Genomic DNA, 19,988 nt, shown 5'->3' on the forward strand with positions numbered 1-19,988 from the left:
TTGTTTTGGAATCAGGGTAGTACTGGTATTGTACAATGAGTTGGGAAGTATTCTTTCCCTTTCTAGTTTTTGGAACAGTTTATAAAGGACTGACATTAAATTTTATTTAAGAATAACTATATTTTAGGGGCATCTGTCTGCCTCAGTCAGAGGAGTATCTACAACTCAGGGTCATGAGTTTGAGCCCCACCCTGGGAGTAGAGATTACTCAAAAAAATAGATAAAAAACTAAAAAAACCCCACAAACTAATGATATTTTGATTTTTGTTTTTATCTCTTAGGATTCTCCATTTACAAATGCAGGAATGGGATCTAATCTAAATCTCTTGGGTGAAATTGAATGTGATGCCAGCATAATGGATGGAAAATCCTTAAATTTTGGAGCTGTTGGAGCACTGAGTGGTATGTGGACATTATAACACACTATCTCTATTCTTTAAAGAACTATGAATATTAAGATTTGATGCCTCCTAAAGACTTAGTCAATCCAGTGTTTTCTACCATTCTTGCTAGGAATAGTGTTGAAAATAAATTGTCTTCTTTTCCTTAATTTAAAACATGAAAATCTTAGGTGTGAATAGTTTTAAAGAAAACAGTGACAGCTTATGTTCAACTTTTTGTTAGAGTTTGATCATTCTCCTTCATTCCCTTGAGATTATAGACATGTAACATGTGAGTTAACATGTTCTATTAATTTTATAATTTTTGAAGTACACAAATAATATATTTCTTGTTAGGAAATTCAAATGATACAAATAAAATTTACTATTGATCTTCCAAATCTTTCTTTCAAATCCCTCTCTCCATGGGGGGCTTAACCAGTAAAATATAGTGCATTTATCTATATTTTTATGTAATAAAAACATAGTTTTGCACATGTGTTTTTTAAAAAATATATGTGTATGTGTGTATATGTACATTGTATGTATTTTTTTCTTATACAGGATGTCTCAGATTTTTTCCCACATCAGTACATATAAGATATATCTAATATTTTGCAGTTCTTTTATTAAAGCAAAATATACATGAAATGCACAGATTTTAATTAGAAAGCTGCATGAATGAATGAGTGAATTAAAAATTATTGTCAAGTTAGCTAACATACAGTTTAGTTTTGGCTTCAGGAGTAGATTCCTGTGATTCATCACTTACATACAACACCCAGTGCTCATCCCAGCAAGTGCCCTCCTCAGTGCCCATCACCCATTCCCCCACCTCCTCATCCCCTCAACCCCATCAACACTCAGTTTGTTTTCTGTATTTAAAAGTCTCTGTGATTGTGCCTCCCTCTGTTTGTAACTTATTTTCCCTTCCCTTCCCCTGTGGTCTTCTGTTAAGTTTCTCAAATTCCACATATGAGTGAAATCATATGATATCTGTCTTTCTCTGACTTATTTCACTTAGCATAATACCCTCCAGTTCCATCCACGTTGTTGCAGTGGCAAGAGCTCATTCTTTTTCATCAATCAGTAGTATTCCATTGTGTGTGTGTGTGTGTGTGTGTGTGTGTGTGTGTGTGTGTGTATATACATATATATACACAACATCTTTTTAATCCATTCATCAGTTGACGGACATATGGGTTCTTTCCATGATTTGGCTATTGTTAGCGCTGCTGTAACGGGATTCTCGCATAGAGAGTCACGACACCGAGGCTTTTCTTTCCAGGAAGCAACTTTATCAGTGCCGGCATGGCTCAGTTGGATTTGTACCTGAAGAACTGAACTCTCAACGCCACGTGGCATAGTTTTTTATGTATTTTCTACTTCTTTGTCTCCCATATATGGTAACACACAAACATGCAGTCTGATTAAGTGATCTCATGATACAAGGTCATGAGGAATGTCACATATGCATATAGCCAGGTTGCCTTGAAGTTTTTGTTTTTTTTTTCATAGGGAAGGAAACATTGGGGTGCATGTGCCCCTTCGAGTCAGCATTTTTGTATCCTTTGGATAAATTCCTAGTAGTGTAATTGCTGAGTCATAGGGTAGTTCTATTTTTAATTTTTTGAGGAACACTGTTTTCCAGAGTGGCTGTACCAGTTTGCATTCCCATCAACAGTGCAAGAGAGTTTCCCTTTCTCCATGTCCTTGCCAACATCTGTTGTTTCTTGAGTTGTTACTTTTAGCCACTCTGACCCATGTGAGGTGGTATCTCAGTGTGTTTTTTTTTTTAATTTTTTTTTTTAATGTTTCATTTATTTTTGAGACAGAGAGAGACAGAGCGTGAGCAAGGGAGGGGCAGAGAGAGAGCAAGACAGAGAATCCAAAGCAGGCTCCAGGCTCTGAGTGGTTGGCACAGAGCCCAACTCAGGGCTCTAACTCACAAATGCGAGATCATGACCTGAGCCCAAGTCGGATGCTTAACCGACTGAGCCACCCAGGCTTCCCTCAGTGTGATTTTAATTTGTATTTCCCTAATGATGAGTGATGTTGAGTATCTTTTCATGTGTCTGTTTACCATCCGTACATCTTTGGAAAAATGTCTATTCATGTCTTCTGCCCATTCCTTCACTGGGTTGTTTTACGGGTGTTGAGTTTGATAAGTTCTTTGTTGATTTTTGGTAGTAACCCTTTATCTGATATGTCATTTGCAAATATTTTCTCCCATTCCATCGGCTTCCTTTTAGTTTTGTTGATTGTTTCCTTTGTTGTAGCTGCATGAATTTTTAAATGTACATAGCCATGTAAACCATTACCCAGATCAAGATGTAAAACACTTCCATGTCAAAATACAAAACATTTCTATAATCCCAGAGGGAGTCTTTATGCCTTTTTCTTGTCCATATCTCTCATACTCTGCTCCTACCTTCCCTCCTTATCCTCTTCTCTCCTAATTGTGACTTTAAGCACTGTAGATTAATTTGCCTCTTACTAAAATTTACGTAATGAATCATACACCTTTGTGTCTATTTTTTATTTGTTTTTTTTTTTTTTTTTTTGCTTAACACTATGCCTATGATATTAACCCATGTTTTGTGTCATAGTAATTTTTTCTTTTTATTACTTAGTAGTATTTTATTGCGTGGATATATAATAACTTATTTATTCTTCTTCCCGTGATAATTTGAACTGTAAAGAATAAAGCTTCAATGAATATTCTTGTACATGCCTTTTGATAGACATGTGTACTTAATTCTCTTGGGTATTACCCTAAGATTTGGAGTAAATAAGTTTAGGTGCATAATATACTTTGCTTTAATAGTTACTGTTAGACAGTTTTCCAAAGTAGTTTTTACAGTCTCTACTCCCGCCAGCAGTGTATGAGCATTTTGGTTACTCTACATCCAGGCCAACATTTAGTATTGCTATTCTTTTTAAATTTCATCTGTTTTGATATCGGTGCAATGACATTATTGTTTTGATTTGAATTTCCCTGGTGACTAACAATACTGAGAACCTTTTGATACACTTACTGGCCTTTTAGATATTCTTGTTGCATAGTGTGTGTTCAAATGTCTTTTGCATATTTTGTATTGGATTATCTCTTTTTATTGATTTGTTCAAGTATTTTATATATTTTAGATACACATCCTTTGTCTGATACCTGTATTATGAATATCTCTTTCCAGTCTGTGGATCACCTTTTCACTCTTTAAATGCTATCGTTTGATGAACTGAAGTTTTAAATTCTAATGTTTACGTTACTAATCTTTTATGGTTATTTAAAAAAATATTTTATTTAAGAAATCTTTGTCTACCCAAAGTTCTGAAGATCATCTCCATTGTTTTATTTGTTCTATTTTTTTTTTTAAGTGAGCTCTACACCCCAAGGTGGGGCTTGAACTCATGACCCCGAGATTAAGAGTTGCGTGCTTCACCAACTAAGCCCGCTACGCATCCTCATTAGTTCTGTTGTTTTTTACTCTTCACGTTTAGCTCTCTTATCAAGCTCAGATTAATTTTAGTGTAGTGAAATAGGAGCTGACATTAATTTTTTTCTACTTACGGATATCCAAATGGTTCATTGCCATTGTCAATAGAAAGGACAGTGCTTTCCTCACACAGCTGTGTTGGTAAATCAGGTGACTGACTATGCATGCAATGGCTTGTTTTTGTACCCTTGATCTATTCTATTGTCCTATTTATTGCCAGTGCCATACTGTCTTGATTACTGTAGCTTTATATTCTTTATATCTGGTAATATATTTTTATATTCTTCATATCTGGTAGTATGAGACTTCCAACTTCCTTTTTTTCTTTTTTTTATTTGTTTAAAGATTATATTGGCTATTGTAGGTCTTTGGCCATTTTCGTAAAAATTAAAAAAAAAATTTAATGTTTATTTATTATTTTAAGAGAGAGGGAGACACAGAGTGTGAGCAGGGGAGGGGCAGAGAGAGAGGGAGACACAGAATCTGAAACAGGCTCTAGGCTCTGAGCTATTAGCTCAGAGCCTAATGCGGGGCTCGGACTCATAGACCTCGGGATTGTGACCTGAGCTGAAGTCGAACACTTAATCTACTGAGCCACCCAGGCACTCCATTTTCATAAAAATTTTAAATCAACTTGTCAACGTCTACAGTAAAACCTTGCTGGAATTTTGATTGGTATTGCATTGAAAGTATGGAACATTTGTGGAGAACTGATGTCTTAACAGTATTGAGTATTCTATCCCACAAACATAGAATATGTATTTTTACATAAATATTGCTCATTTTTTCTCAGCAATGTTTTATTTTCAGTATAAATTCCATGTATATGTTTTATTAGGTTTATTCTAGATACTTAGTTTTTTGATGCTATTATAAAGTACGTATATTTTAAATATTGATATCTAATTGTTTTATTGTATTTAGAAATACAATTGAGTTTTGTATATTGGCTTTGAATTCACTGTCCTTGATAAATTCACTTATTAATTTGAAAAAGTTTGAAAAAATAAGTCCCCATGAAATTTTATATACATAATTACCTATGACTCATGTAATTTTGCTTTTTTCTTTCCAATATATATGTAAACTTTTTATTTTTTTCTTACATTATTATACTGGCTGTGACATCCAGTGCAATGCTGAATATAAGTGGTGATAATGTATATCCTTGCTTGATTCTTGATCTTAGAGATCAAGATCATTCTGTGTGCTCTGCTAGCTTTTGGATTGTTATAGATACTCTTTATCAGATTGAAGAAGTTCCTTTTTAATCTTAGTTTGCCAATAGTTTTTATTATAAATGGATATTGAAAATTATCATTAAGGGCTTTTCTGTATCTATTGAGATGAAGGTTTTTCCCCCTTATATTGTTAAATATGATGAAATTTGTGATTGATTTTTGAATATTCCCTTCGTGGCATAAAATCTTGGTCGTGTTTTTATCTTTTTATATTCTGCTGGATTCAAGTTGTTGATGTTTAATATTTTGACATCTATGTTCATGTATGTGTAAAAATTGGTTTCAATTTTCCTTTCTTGTAATATTATTTTAAGGTTTTAGAATCATGTTATGGCTGGCCTCATAAAATGAATTGAAGATTTTTTTTTTCACTCCCTTTGATAGAGTTTATGCATGATTGGAATGATTTCTTCTGAGAATTTATTAGTTATTCTAAATTAGTTTTCTTTGAAGGAAGTTTTAAAAAATGGGATTCAATTTCTTTAATAGTTATAAGATTATATTTTCTTTTTCTTGTGTGTGTTTTCAAGGAATTTGTCTTTTTCATATGAGTTGTCAAATGTATTTGCCTAAAGACTTTATTAGTTTTCTTTTTGATTTCTAGTTTAATTTCACTGTGGCCAGAGAACATCTTCTGTATGATTCCAGTCCCTTGAAACGTTTTGAGACTTGCTCTATGGCCCAGTTTATGGTGTGTTTTGATAAACATTCCACGTGAACTTTATTTTTTTAATAAAGTTTATTTATTTATTTTGAAAGAGAGAAAGAGAGTGGGTAGGGGCAGAGAGAGAATCCCAAGTAGGCCCTGTGCTATTAGCGCAGAGCCCAATGCAGGGCTTGAACTCACAAACTGTGAGATCATGACCTGAGCCAAAACCAAGAGTCAGACGCTTAACCGACTGAGCTACCCAGGAGCCCCATTCCATGTGAACTTTAGAAGAGTATGTATTTTGTAGTTGTTAGGTGTGTGTTCTGTATGTGTCAACTAGGTCAATTTGGTTATTCACTTCTTCCAATCTTCTATATCCTTTCTGATTCGTGTGGTAGGTAAGAAAGGGTATATCAATTAATTTTAATTTTAATTTCTTTTATTATGATATTTATTGGGATTTAATGAAATTTCGTATATTAATAGCCATTAGCGTTTCTTTGTGAACTGACTGTTCCATATCTCTTGTGGTTTGCCTTTTAACTTTATTTATAATGTGCTTTATTATATTGGAATTTAAAATTTTTATTTGTCAAGGCTTTACTTGTTCTTTTGTGGCTTTTGTGTTTTGCATTTCTTAAGGTTTCTCTTATAATTATAAGTACAGTTAATCTATATTTTCTTCTAATACACTTATAATTTATTTTTCATTTACTTCTTTAAGAAATAACCAACAAATTGTCCCTATACAATTTGTTGAATAATAATAACAATAACAACTACCATTTATTGGGTGACTGTTGCATACTATGCATTGTTCTCCAGTAGCTTACGTATACTTAGTCACTTAGTTCTCACAATTACCTTTTGACATCAGTACTTTTATCCCCATTTCACAGATAAGGAAACTGAAATACAAAAGAGGTTTAGTAATTTGTCCAAGGTTGCTGTATCAGTCTGGGTCTAACTAGCAGACAAACCACACAGTAGATAAAATAGAAGTTTAATATAAAGGATGATTAAACAGTGATAGGAGAGTAACTATATAAAGATGGAATGAAAACTCAAAATGTGTTCTAGGGCAGAGGGAGAATACCCAAGTAAGGATAGACTTGAAAGGAGATTCAGACATCAGTAAAAAAGGTATGGTTGCAGCTCACTGTGGGGCAGAGTAGTTGTTGGGTTACCCAGGCCACAGTCACTGTGAGACCAGGAACAATCCTGTGGGGCACATGTGAGCTCAAGCTGGTGGGCAGATACACAGGGGTCAGGAAACTATGGGAACTGAACCTCTGTTGCACAGGATAAAGATTGGGCTTTTGGCTCACGAGGCAGTTTTCCCCATAGGACACTTTGCTGTTTGTGCTTGTGAGGCTGAGAAGGTGTGTGACTTGAGCTGGGCACAGTCCTGTTCTTTCTGGGGCTGTCAGCTATGCTGTTGTAGTTTGAATCAGGAGCTGGGGAGAACATGTGGTGGCCAAATGCTGGAGAAAGCTGCACTCTGCAGGCCCTTAGCACTGGGGAATACCATGTGGGCCAAATAGTGAAGAAGAACTGACATTCTGCAAGCCTGGCTAAGAAGGCACTGTTCCTTCTGCAGTATGTCTCCAGTGCCCTCTACTGATAAAGTTACCGGTGTGCCAGCTGGCAAAAGGAACACATTTAAAGGGTTCATATCTATTTCCACAGTTCAGGCAAGGAAGGGAGAATCTGTAGGTGAGAAGTAATAGATTGATAGCCAGTACAGTTATAAAACAGTCTGACTCCCATCACTCTGTGTTCTTTCTACCTCTCACATAGAGTCTATCTTTTCATACTCGTTTGAACTACTGTCTGTGTCATGGATTAAATGTCCAAATGCATGTGTGTCTGTGTCTGAATGGTAGCTTTATTCTATTCAATTGATGTATTTGTCTGTTTGTACCCAAATCACACTCTCTTAATTAAGAATAGATTTTAGTAAGAAATGATATCTTGTAAGGTAAATATCTCTTCATTTTTTCCCAAAGTGTTCTCTTCCTGATGAGTTTAAGAGTCAGCTTGACATACATCATAGAAATCCTTTTGAAGTTTTGATGGAGAATTTGTTGATTTGAATTTATAACTTGATTTGACAATTATTAAAGTGTTTATAATATTGAATCATCATATACAGAGATGTAAAATTTTTTTTTTAATGTTTATTTATTTAATTTTGAGAGACAGAGCAAGCATGAGTCAGGGAGGGACAGAGAGAGAGGGGGAAAGAGAATCCTAAGCAGGCTCCGTGCTGTCAGCACAGAGCCTGATGCTGGGCTCAAACTTAAGAACCATGAGATCATGATCTGAGCTGAAATCAAGAGCTGGACGCTTAACTGACTGAGCCACCCAGGCACCCGTGCAGAGATATAGTTTAAGAGCTAGTACATGCTTTTGTTGTTTAGCTAAATGATTTTGTTTTGAGGCAATATAGTGACTTTAATTTGAGTTTTTATAGTCTCTTTATATCCCACTACTGATTTTTTTCTTTTTTTGGCATTAATGATATCCTGAGAGGCATCCATTGATTAGTGGTTAAGGGTATGGTCTCTGGCATTAGCTGCTTCTGTTAAAATCTTAACACTGTGATCTTGGGTGGGTAACTTAACCCTCTGTGCAAATATTTCCTCAGTAATCAGGTTTCGTAAGTATACTTATATGATAGAGTTGAGAGATCAATGAAATAACCTGATACATTTAAGGGTTTGGCAGTGAGCCTGGCATATATTAGATACTGAGTTACTATCACTGTCTTCGGTCATCATCACATTGTCATATTTGTCATTGTCATTGTCATCATGGCACCGTTTTTCACACTAACACTTGCTGTCCTATCATCCCTTCCATATATACATCCTCTTCTCACTTTTCTTCACATTCTGTTTTCTGTTCTGGAAACAATCTGAACCATATTTTAGGTTACCAACCTGTATATACTTGACCTCTTTTCCCCACTCTTACCCAATTTGTAGAATATTCTCTTTATTCTATCCCTCCTGTAGGTGAGATTTAAAATTTTTGGCCATTAATTCCTCCTCCTATGTTTGTAATCATGTTTATGCTTTAGAGGAAATTCAATTTTTGGTAGTAGATGCCACACTTTCATTACTTTTTTTATTCTATTCTGAAATCTAACAAGAAACCTAATTTAAGTATATATTTCAAATTCAGTCTTTGCTGCTGTAGCACATGACAAAACTGAGAATGTATGTTTTATATTCTTTTCTTGCATCTACAAGGTATTCATATGTTTGTTGATTTTATCCTTATTGTTCATGATAATTGAGGGTTTTCATTAGTATGTATATAAGAGTTTTCTAAGATATTTTAAAGTTGTTTTATTGAAACACCACAAAACTGAGTGGGAAACTTGAAGGCATTTTTCTGACTCCATTTTCTGCCAATTTTATTTTATAGGAATCAAGAACCCAGTCTCAGTTGCAAACAGACTCTTGTGTGAAGGGCAGAAGGGCAAGCTCTCCGCTGGCCGAATTCCTCCCTGGTAACAGCTTTGTTCTGCCTGACTTTCCCTGGGTCTTTGGTCTTTGGTGCATGCGGTGTTTGAAGGCTATTTTTATCCACAGAAGGCTGATGCTATTGGTTACACACCAGCAGTAGCTTGCCTTTGAGAGGAAGACACACTTTGTTCTGTAATCTTGGAACATTTTGTACTTGATAGAGCTTCAGATGGAATAGAATATTACAGATTAAAGCAGAAAAGAAATCAGAGTTAATTTTTGGTTTTGTAGTTGATTACAGAGATGTTTTTGCTGTTACTAAGTGCACAGTTGGGTCTTTTATTATGAAACTTTAAAAATTCAGAGTCCAAACTGATTTTAATTTTGAGATGATCTTAGACTAAAAGTACTTAATTTTTCTCTTCTGGAGAAACACACTGTGATATTAAGATTAGTAAGATTACATCTTTTCCCCAACATTAACATACAGTTTTCATTAAAAAAAACTTTGAACTTTTGAAGTATTTATAAATGTAGAATGAACACGGTGAAAAGCCCTCATGAACCTGATACCTGGCTCCAATAATTACATTGTTTTTGCCCTTCATCTATTTCACTCATCTTTCTTTTTCCTTTTTGTAGTATTTTAGTTTTTATTTAAAGAATTTTTTAAAGTTTGTTTGTTTGTTTGTTTATTTATTTATTTATTTATTTATTTATTTATTTATTTATTTTAAGCAGTCTCTACACCCAACATGGGGCTTGAAATCATGACCCCAAGATCAAGAGTCATATCCTCCTCTGACTGAGCCAGCCAGGTGCCCCTTTCCTATAGTATTTTAAAGCAAATCCTTGACATCATATTTTTTACCCTTAAATAATTTTGTAAACTTCTCTGTTTGCAAAACAATCACTATCCTATTAGTATGCCTAATAATAGTAACAAATATGCTTCAATGCCATTGCATACTCAGTATATCTTCTGCATGCCTGGGTGTGTAGGTTATATTAATGTGTGTGTTGAAAATTGTGATATTACTGTACCACTTTATTTGACTGTTATAATTTGAAATCATAGAAAATAAATTGACATAGTTTTGAAAAAACTTGAAACTTTTTACCCAAATATACTCAAGTAATCCTTTTAATCATATACTTCTCAGGTGTGTTTAATTGTGATGCTAGAAAGGTCAATTATAAAAATTTTCAGAGAAATATAATTTTTAATATTTGTGTCTTCAACAAAACAAGGAGAAGGAGAAGCAGATGTGAAATTTTGAGATTGTTTATAATATGTCTGGTTGATACCAGTAAGTTTACTTTTATAAATCTGAAAGTAGGAAAAATGTTTAGAAAATTCTTAGACTTTTCTCATAATTTGTATAAAAACCATGCTATTTTTTTAACTGGTATGAAGTCCACTAGCCCAAAATTTACTAAGTTTTCTTTAATACATACACAGAGTCCTACTGGATAGGACTTATTTTGAGGGAAGTAGTAGATGTAAAGAGATTATCTCCGGATTCATATTCTCCTCAATGTTGATTTAAAATGTTCTGTTTTCTTTCACCCATATTTGCTACTGTATGTAAATTAGCATAATTAATTCTAAACCAATTAGAAGGCACATGTAGGGAGGAAACAACAATAAAGTTGTTTTAGTTGACAAGAAAAATAGCATAAACCTTGTGACAAGTATTTTATAGTTCATCTGCAGATCATCATAATCCCATTCCCCACACTACTCCTGGCATGTATCAAGTTGTTTCTTAAGTTTATATGGAGGAACAAGTGTACAACCATAGATAGCCAAGACATTTTGAAACAGACCAAAGATTTGGACTTACCTAAAAGCTATCCTGATACCTCATAGTATTATCATAATTAAAACAGGAAACAGATTGACAGAGGTATAGGGATATATATAGAAAAAATCAGTAGGACTGAACTGGGAGTCCAGAAGCAGACCAAGTATGGAATTAAATTTAGTCTCTCCTAAATGTCATCTCAAAGTATTGTGGGGGAAAAAAGAATGGCATATTAAATAAATTGTGTTGGGACAATTGGCTACCTAGTGGATAAAAGTTAATTTAAATTCCTCTGTCATACCATTCAAAAAAATAAAATTCAAACATGAGGTTAAAAAAAGCTTAGTATAAAATTTTTATTTTATTTTATTTTTTTTTATTTTTATTTTTTTATTTTTTTTTATTTAAAAAAAATTTTTTTTTCAACGTTTATTTATTTTTGGGACAGAGAGAGACAGAGCATGAACAGGGGAGGGGCAGAGAGAGAGGGAGACACAGAATCGGAAACAGGCTCCAGGCTCTGAGCCATCAGCCCAGAGCCTGACGCGGGGCTCGAACTCACGGACCGCGAGATCGTGACCTGGCTGAAGTTGGACGCTTAACCGACTGCACCACCCAGGCGCCCCAGTATAAAATTTTTTTAAGAAAAAAATGAGAGATTATGTTTATGACTACAGGGTAGCAAAGACCTTATTAAGATTAAAAATTAAGGCTAAAATATGGAAACATGACAAGTGAAAATGTCTAGCGTTATACAACTGAAGGTACTATGATCTGAATTAAAAGACATTATGGCCTTTGGAACTGAGGACAATTATTTGCAGTGTAAGTAGCAAAAAAAAAAAAAAAAAAAAATAGTAACCATGTTTAAGAACTATGAAATATTAAGACAAAGATAGCCTCAACTTTAAAAATTGGTAAGCAGTACAAATAGGCAGCTTATAGAAAATAAAATATTAATGGTATAAAAGTGCCCAACGATAATCAGGGAATTGTGAATTAAAATAAGATGGTATTTTCATGTTATTTAAAGTAGCAAAATTAATAAAGACGAATGTTATCCAGTGTTGTTGAGGTTATGGAAAAACAGGTTCTTTGTTCTACTAGTGGTAGGAACATAGATTGATATGGCCAGCTGAGAGACATTTTGTTATTATTTATTAATGTAAAAAATTGAAAATGCACATGCTATGTGCTCCAGCAATTCTGTCCTGGGACAGAACACCTTCACATGTACACAGGAGGGCTTCTATAGCACAAGAAGCATACAGCAACACTGCTTCTGGTGTATAAAATGTAAACAATCTAAATGTCCATCAATGGCTAAATAGACTGTTTTCTAGTCATATTTTGAATAATCTGCAGTATTGAAAGGGAGAAACATTTATATATAGTAAAAATGGATAGATCTGTATATTGTAAACAAATCAAATTGCTGTATGATATATTCAGTTTAACTTATGTTTTCTTAAAAAAATACAAAATAATGTGATGTTTATAAATAAGAATACCTGTTTCCTACCATCCAGTTTGGGAAATAAAATATTACAGAGTGATTTGAAGCTTCCTAGATGGATCCCTTTCTAATAACATCCTTATCCTTCCCATTGTCCCACACCCTTACCCTGATTTTGCCTCTGCTCCTGCTCCTTTGTAACAGTTGTCTTGAATTTAAGCTTCTCTTATTCCCATGTATTCCTTCATAATATTGCAACATAAGTGGTGCTCTAATTTTTTAAGGATACATATATATGTACATAGATGTACAAAGAAGGTCTGCAAAAGAGGTTACCAAAGTCACTGTGATTACCTCTGGGAAAAGAGGAAGGGAGGGAACAAGATGAAGCAATTGTCAAAGGGTACATGTGCAATATTTTTATATTTTACAAAGATAAAATACGTGGGAAAAAGTGATGGCCTTTATGGTATAGTGATGCTATACTTGTCTGGAACTAGTTGTCTTATTTTATCATGTATATAGTTCTTCAGCTTTGTTCTTTGTTTTCAGAATTGTTTTGACCATTTCAGGCATTTTGCATTTCCATATGAATTTTAGAATTAAGCTGCCAGTTTCTATAAATACCCTGCTCGAATTTTGATTAGGATTGCAACATATTCATTTATTAAAGTCTTCCTTAGCCTCTCTGAACAGTTTTATAGTTTTCACTGTACAGGTCTTGCAAAGCTTTTATCGAATTTATACTTCAATATTTCATCCTTTTTGATACCATGATAAATTATATAAATAATAAATGTTACTTTCCAATTATTCCTTGCCAATATAGAAATATGATTGATTTTATTACATTGATATTCTTTCCAGAGAATTTGCTAAATTCATTTGTTCTGTAGTACTATTTTTATAGATTTGATAAGATTTTCTATGTAGATAGTAATGTCTTCTGAGAATAAAGATTGTTTTACTTCTTCCCTGTTTTTCTAATCTGGGTTACTTTAACTAATTTCCTTTTCTTTATTATAGTGGCTGGGACCTCCAATGCAATGTGGAATAGAAATGTGAGAGTGGGGGAAACAAAAGAAATGTGAGAGTGGGCATCTGTGCCTTGTTTGTGATCTTAGGGTAGAAGTGTTTGGTCTTTTACCCTTAAGTATGATGGTTACTGTAGGTTTGTCATAGATGTTCTTTATTATGCTGAGAAAGTTCCCTTCTTGGTGTTCTAAGAGTTTTTAATAGGAATGGGTGTTGTACTTCTTCAAATGCTTTTCTGCATCTATTAAGATGGTCTTACAATTTTTCTTACTTGGTCAGTTAGTGATTGGTTGATTTTCAACTGTTAACAATGCATTCCTGGGATAAATTCCACTTGGTCATACTGTGTTATCCTTTTGATACATTGTTGGACCCAATTTGCTAAGATTTTGTAAAGAATTTTTATAATATATGAGATACATTGGTCCATTGTTTTTTTCTCTTGTTTTTGGATTGGGTTTATTTTGTTTCTTGGATATATAGGGATACATACTTTATCAAATTTGGAAAATTTTTGGCTATTATTTCCTCAGATATTTTTTCTGACTCCTCTTTCATCCTTCAGGACTCCAGTTGCATGTGTATTTGAGCTCTTGTGGCCCTGCAGGTCACTGATAATTTATTTACTTTTTCCATTCATTTTTCTCCTTGTTTCATGTTGAATAACTTCCATTGCTGTTTTCAAGTTCACTAGTTATCTTTCTATATCTAATCGCTTGTTAATCCCATCTACTTTGTTTTTCATCTCTGACTTTGTAACATCTCCAGAAGTTTGATTTGCAGCTTGAGAAAATGTCTTCCATGTATCTACTTAACGTGTTTAATCTTTCCTGTAGCTTCTTGAACATATGAATAGAGTTATAGTAACTTATAATATCTTTGTTTACTAATTTGCTATCATCTGTCATTTCTGAGTTGTTTTCAGTTGAATGATTTCTTTCATTACAGGTTGCATTTCCTTGCTTATTTGCATGCTTGGTAATTTTTTATTGCATTTGAGGCATTGTGAATTTTACTTTATTTGGTGCTGGATAGTTTTATATTTTAATAAATATTCTTGAGTTTTATTCTAGGATATAGTTATTTAAAGACAGGTTCATCCTTTCAGGTCTTACCTTATACTTTGTTACATGTGACTAGAGAAGCATTTCGCCTTGAGCTAATTTTATTTTGCTATTGGGGCAAAACTCTTCTGAGTACTATAACAGATGTACCTAGAATGAGGTTTCTTTCTTTGACTGATGGGAGCAGGAGCTGTTCCTGGCCTTTGTGAACTTGGGGCTTGTTTGCTCTAAAATTTTTGTGGTAGTCTTTCCCGCACTTTGGGTGGTTTCTTATTACACATGCACTCATCTCTACTTAGCTGAAGACTAGAGGGGACTCTGTAGATGTCCGAGTCCTTTTCTGTGCAGCTCTCTCCTCTCTGGTATTCTGCCCTGTGAACCCTGGCTGTCTGGGCTTCTTTGGATGCCCAGCTCTTTCTCTTCAACTGAGAAACTGCTGGGCTTTGCCTGAATTCTTCCTGGGCCATGGCCTGGAAACTCTCTAGGCAGTAAGCTGGGTCAGTCATAGGGTTTACCTTGTTTGTTTCCTTTCTCTCAAGATCACTGTCCTTATGTTGCCTACTAATGTCTGAAAACTATCATTTCCTGTATTTCTGATTTTTAAAATAATTTCTTCAGGTAAGGGTGTAAATTTGTTCTCTGTTATGCCATCTTGTCCAAAAGCAGAAATCTCTCATGTTCCTGGAAGTTCACCGTACACCTCTAGTAATTGAGAAAAAACCAAATTCTTTTGGTGTCCTAAATCAACAAAACCAACTTTATCATGTTTTTATTTTGAGTTTATTTTCATATGACCCTAATAACTCTAGTTATCTAATTAGTGTAATAATAATAGCTAACATTTATTGCATTTGTACACTATTTCAGGCACTGTTTTATGTGGTTTGCATGTATTGACTCATAAAAATTATACAGTGATTTATGAGGGTAAGACATTTTGCAGATAATGAAACTGGGTCCCATACTTGACCACTGTTAGTTAGGCTATTAGGAATTTATGGAGTCCTTCCATATCACATTAGAAGCAGCAGATTAGAAGTAAGGGTAGAATAGAATCCTTTTATAATAATGAGAAGTTACTGTGTATACTCATGTAGTTATTTATTCATTTTTCAATTCACTCAGCAAATATTTATTGTTTATTTTCTCTATGCCAGGCATAGAGGTACAAAAACTATCAAAAGCAGATGGAAGACTTAGAAATCATGGTCCTCTGGTGTCATCTGTCACCACTCTATGGGGATAGCAAGACATTATATATAATGAATTTTTTTTTTAGGAAGTCTTTAAATAAAAAGTTCATTGGGGCGCCTAGGTGGTTCAGTTGGTTGAGCGCCCAACTTCAGCTTGGGTCATGGTCTCGCAGGTTTTGAGTTTGAGCCCACGTCAGGCTCTGTGCTAACAAACAGCTAGGAGCCTGGAGCCTGCTTCAGATTCTGTATCTCTCTCTCTCTCTCCCTCCCCTGCTCATGCTCTGCCTCTCTCTGTCTCTCAAAAATAAATAAATGTTAAAAAAATTAAAAAAAATTAAATAAAAAGTTCATTTATCTGCATACCTTATTTTTTGGTTATAGCCACTAAGATATGTTGTATTGTTTCAGTAGTGGTGTTTGGTCAGATTAGTAGAGTATTTGATATTTTTATAAACTTGGTGGGCCAACCTTCATAAACTGTGTCACATTTACTCAAGTTTCTATATTTTATTTTATAGCTTGGATCTTTCTTCTTCCATTATGATAGGGTATAGCTTTGACAGGTATTATCATTTAGAACAAGGGATTGGCAAGCTGTGGCTTATGGGCCAAATCTGGTCTGCTGCTTGCTTTGTAAATAAAGTTTTATTGGGACACAGCCATACCCATTTGTGTATGTATTGTCTGTGGCTGCTTGTACACTCAAAGGCCAAATTGAGTTGTTGCAAAAGAGACATTCTGGCCAGAAAACCGACCTATTTACTATCCCATCCTTTACACAAAAACTTTGCTGACTCCTAATATAGAAGTTATAATTTTTGGAAATTATGTTTCTTTTCATGAAAAAGGGAAAGCCTGACAAACATTGTTTTATGTTTAGTATAAATGAAACCTAAGGTGCTCATTTGACCCTAGGATTTTCTTCAGAGGCAAATTTAGCTTTTGGTACATTTTCTTAAAATACTATTTAAATACTATTTAATCTATTATATTTCATAAATTCATTCAAATTTGTACTACTTTTGTTGTGTGAATGTGAAAAGACAATTAAAAAAATCTAAAGATTTTTATTCAGAAAGTATAGATTTAGTTGGATAACAATAGTAGAAAAAATTTTCTAAGACAACCAGAGAAATGTGAACATTGATGAAATATATTTTGATTCTAAAGATTGTTTATTTTTTATGTGTCAATTGCTTATGCTGAGGTTCTGTTTTTTAAAAATTCATATTTTAAATTAAAAAAATAAAAATTGAAATCAAATTAAAAATGGTTTCAAAGAGTTACGTGCTTATTGTTTAATTTGGTTGTTACATGTTATTTCCAAATACAGCAAGTTCTCCTTTATTTGCACTTTGTGTATAAGCTTTTAATGATCAATAGCCATTAATTTGTCTTTCATCAGTTTTATTTATTTATGATGAACAAAGAAGCAACAGATAAAATAGATAGAAATCAGTTTTAAGTCCAAAGAAATAACTATCATTTTCTCCTATATCTTTCTTTTCCAGAATAATATATTTTGATTATTGGGATCCCTGAGCAATCTTGAGAGCTTTCTGAATCACGAAATGACACTTTTTAGGCTGATTATGGAGTCATGGTTCTCTGGAAATGGGTGGTTGCCAGCCATGAGATTGCAGTTCGCATCTTGTATTTGCGCCCATAGCCCTTGCCTGGACCTTGACTGTGCTAGTGCTTGCTGCAGCAGCCAGAGGGCAGCTTGGAGGAGGTTTCATTCCCCCCACCCCCACTCACCCCAGTAGAGTGTTGCTGCTTTTTGTTTTACATCACCGTGAGACTTGTTTTAATGTAAATTACATTGGGTAAAACACAAGGAAAATACTGTCCCTTAAAGAATTTTGACCCCCTAGCTTATTATTACTTGTTTAATATCTTGCCAATGTTTGTTTAATGCTTAGTATGCTTTAGGCACTCTTGTAAATGCCTGGGTATGTCAATGAAAAAACAAAGATTCCCATTCTTACGAAGCTTACAGTTTATTTGAGGAAGATAGAAATAAATAATAGACATATAAATTATAAAGTGTATAGTATGTTAGAAGGTGAAAAAAATGTGAAAAGAATAGAATGACAGGGATTGAAAGTCCTAGGTAGGGGAATACAGTGTGTTGGGTACAGTTTTTTTTTTTTTTTTTTAGGTTTATTTATTTTGAGAGAGACTGAGTGTGAGTGGGAGAGGGGCAGAGAGAGGGAGAGAGAGAATCCCTAGCAGGCTCCATGCTGCCAGCGCAGAACCTGACATGGGGCTTGAACTCACAAAACTGTGAGATCATGACCTGAGCTGAAACCAAGAGTCAGAAGCTTAACCAACTGAGCCACCCAGGTACCTCATGTTGGGTACAGTTTAAATAGGCCTCCTCAAAGGAGACATTCGAGCAGATGAGGGAATATGCCATTTGGGAAATAAGGAAGAGCCTAATAGAGGGAACATTCAGGGTGAATGCCTTGAGGCTGGAGGTTCCTTGACATGTTTGTGTTTTTATAGGAGGCTGGAGTAGGGTAAGCAAAGGGGCAAGGGGAGTAAGAGATGAGGTAAAGAGGGAGCAGAAAGGATCAGATCACTTGAGAGCTTGTAGATTCTTATGAAGACTCCAGTGTTTACACTAGAGTTCTCGTGAGAGGTTTTACAAGTTTTGAGAGGAGGGATATAATTTTTGTCTGACTTGTGTTTTACAAGGATGTCAGTGGCCAGTGAGCATAGACTGGGACAGGGAGCAAAGCAAGGCAAGCATTAAAATATTGAGTCCATTGCAACAATCCAGGTAAGAGATGATGGTAGTTCAGAGAAAGGGGTTAGCAGGGGAGGTGGTGAGAAGTGGTCAGATTCCAGATATTTTACAAAGGTATATTCTATGGGATTTCCTAAACTTGATTGAGGCAAAATTTCCCTAAAAGCTTTCTCCTTGGGGAGTCATAAGACTGAGAAATTGGAATTGATACTGCATGTAATATTCTAGAAAATGAATTTTTGGCATGTTAGTATCATGTAGCTTTTCAGAATTTTAAAATTACTTCGAAAGCACTGTGCCATTCTGTGTGATGATTAACTACTAGACAGGTAGTTTTTGATAGTAGGAAAAGGTCATATATTCAGTGTTCTTATTCATAAGATGGCATCCAAATAGTCAACTTCCTATGAATATTATAAAATGGCTAAGGTATTTTAAAAACTTGCATAGCAGCCAGTGGCAAGTTGGTTTAATTTAGAAGCAATGACTGTTTAAGAAATGAAAAATAAAACTAAGAATATTTTGTAAAATGCCATTGATTCCAGATACTGGGCTTGAACCCAAGATGAAATGGGCGTGCTAAGAATACTAGATTCAGCTCCAAATTTCTGTTCTGATCACTTAATATGCTACTTCGGCATCTCTTTTACATCTTTGCATGGAGAGAAGTTATTTCTTATATCACATTCCTTTTCTGGAAGGAGGAAGTGCTAAAAATGCCATCAGGACAGCTTAACTCACATTCAAGTTTCTATTTCAGTTATTCTTCATTTGAACTTTACATGACAGCTTTTCTTTGCATTTTCTTTGCAGTGGTCTTCATTTGATACAAGAATAGGAGAAACTGTTCTCTATTTCAGAATCCTCTAGAATTTAAAAAAAAGATACAGAGGTTTGAAGGAGTAAAGTTGTTTATTCTTGTTGGCTCTCTCTCCATATATTGGAAAACAGTTATTGGACTTAACCATTTAGTTTCTCAATAGAACTATTTGGACATTTCTGAGTATCTCCTTAGATTTTGTTTTGCCAGTATGTCATTGGTCTCCTTACTAACAAATGAATCTAAAGACTTCAGTATGCATTACTTTGAGTTTTAGTGTTGGAATGATTAGAAGAACAGAAACAAAAACTAGAGAGCCAAAAACTAATGAGCAGGCATAAGTTCAAGGAAACCCATTACTAGCTGGCTGAGAGCTTTAAGAAGTTGGCTATGGAAGGAGATGAAGTGATTGATTTTTATGGTAACCACTTGCTGTTACCGTGTTAGGGAATGGAGTGGTTAATTATCCTGCATGCCCTTTGAAATCTTTGGAAATAAGTCTTTTACAGTTAGCTAACAGTATCCTTTCATTTACTTCATTATGTTAAAACTTGCAGTTTAGGGCTTAAAAAATTACTTTTGGGACACACCACAGTACTCGCCACAGTAAAAATGAT

At 34.4% G+C, this 19,988-nt stretch overlaps 1 protein-coding gene across 16 annotated transcripts in view; it reads left to right on the forward strand.

Annotated features, from left to right (window-relative positions):
- TASP1 (taspase 1) overlaps positions 1-19,988 on the forward strand; it is a 320,757-nt gene that overhangs the window by 41,012 nt on the left and 259,757 nt on the right. For all 16 annotated transcript variants that reach the window (XR_015249356.1, XR_015249355.1, XR_015249357.1 and 13 more), the window contains exons 5-6: positions 282-402; positions 9,203-9,287. Coding sequence is in view for 13 of the 16 variants with exons in the window: in XM_086701663.1 (XP_086557789.1) it covers positions 282-402; positions 9,203-9,287 (206 nt within the window). In the remaining 3 variants the exon portion in view is untranslated. The remainder of the gene's footprint in view (positions 1-281; positions 403-9,202; positions 9,288-19,988) is intronic.

This window comes from Puma concolor, chromosome A3 (genome assembly GCF_028749965.1).
Source record: "Puma concolor isolate L17-30 chromosome A3, mPumCon1.1.hap2, whole genome shotgun sequence".
Taxonomy (NCBI): Eukaryota; Metazoa; Chordata; class Mammalia; order Carnivora; family Felidae; genus Puma; species Puma concolor.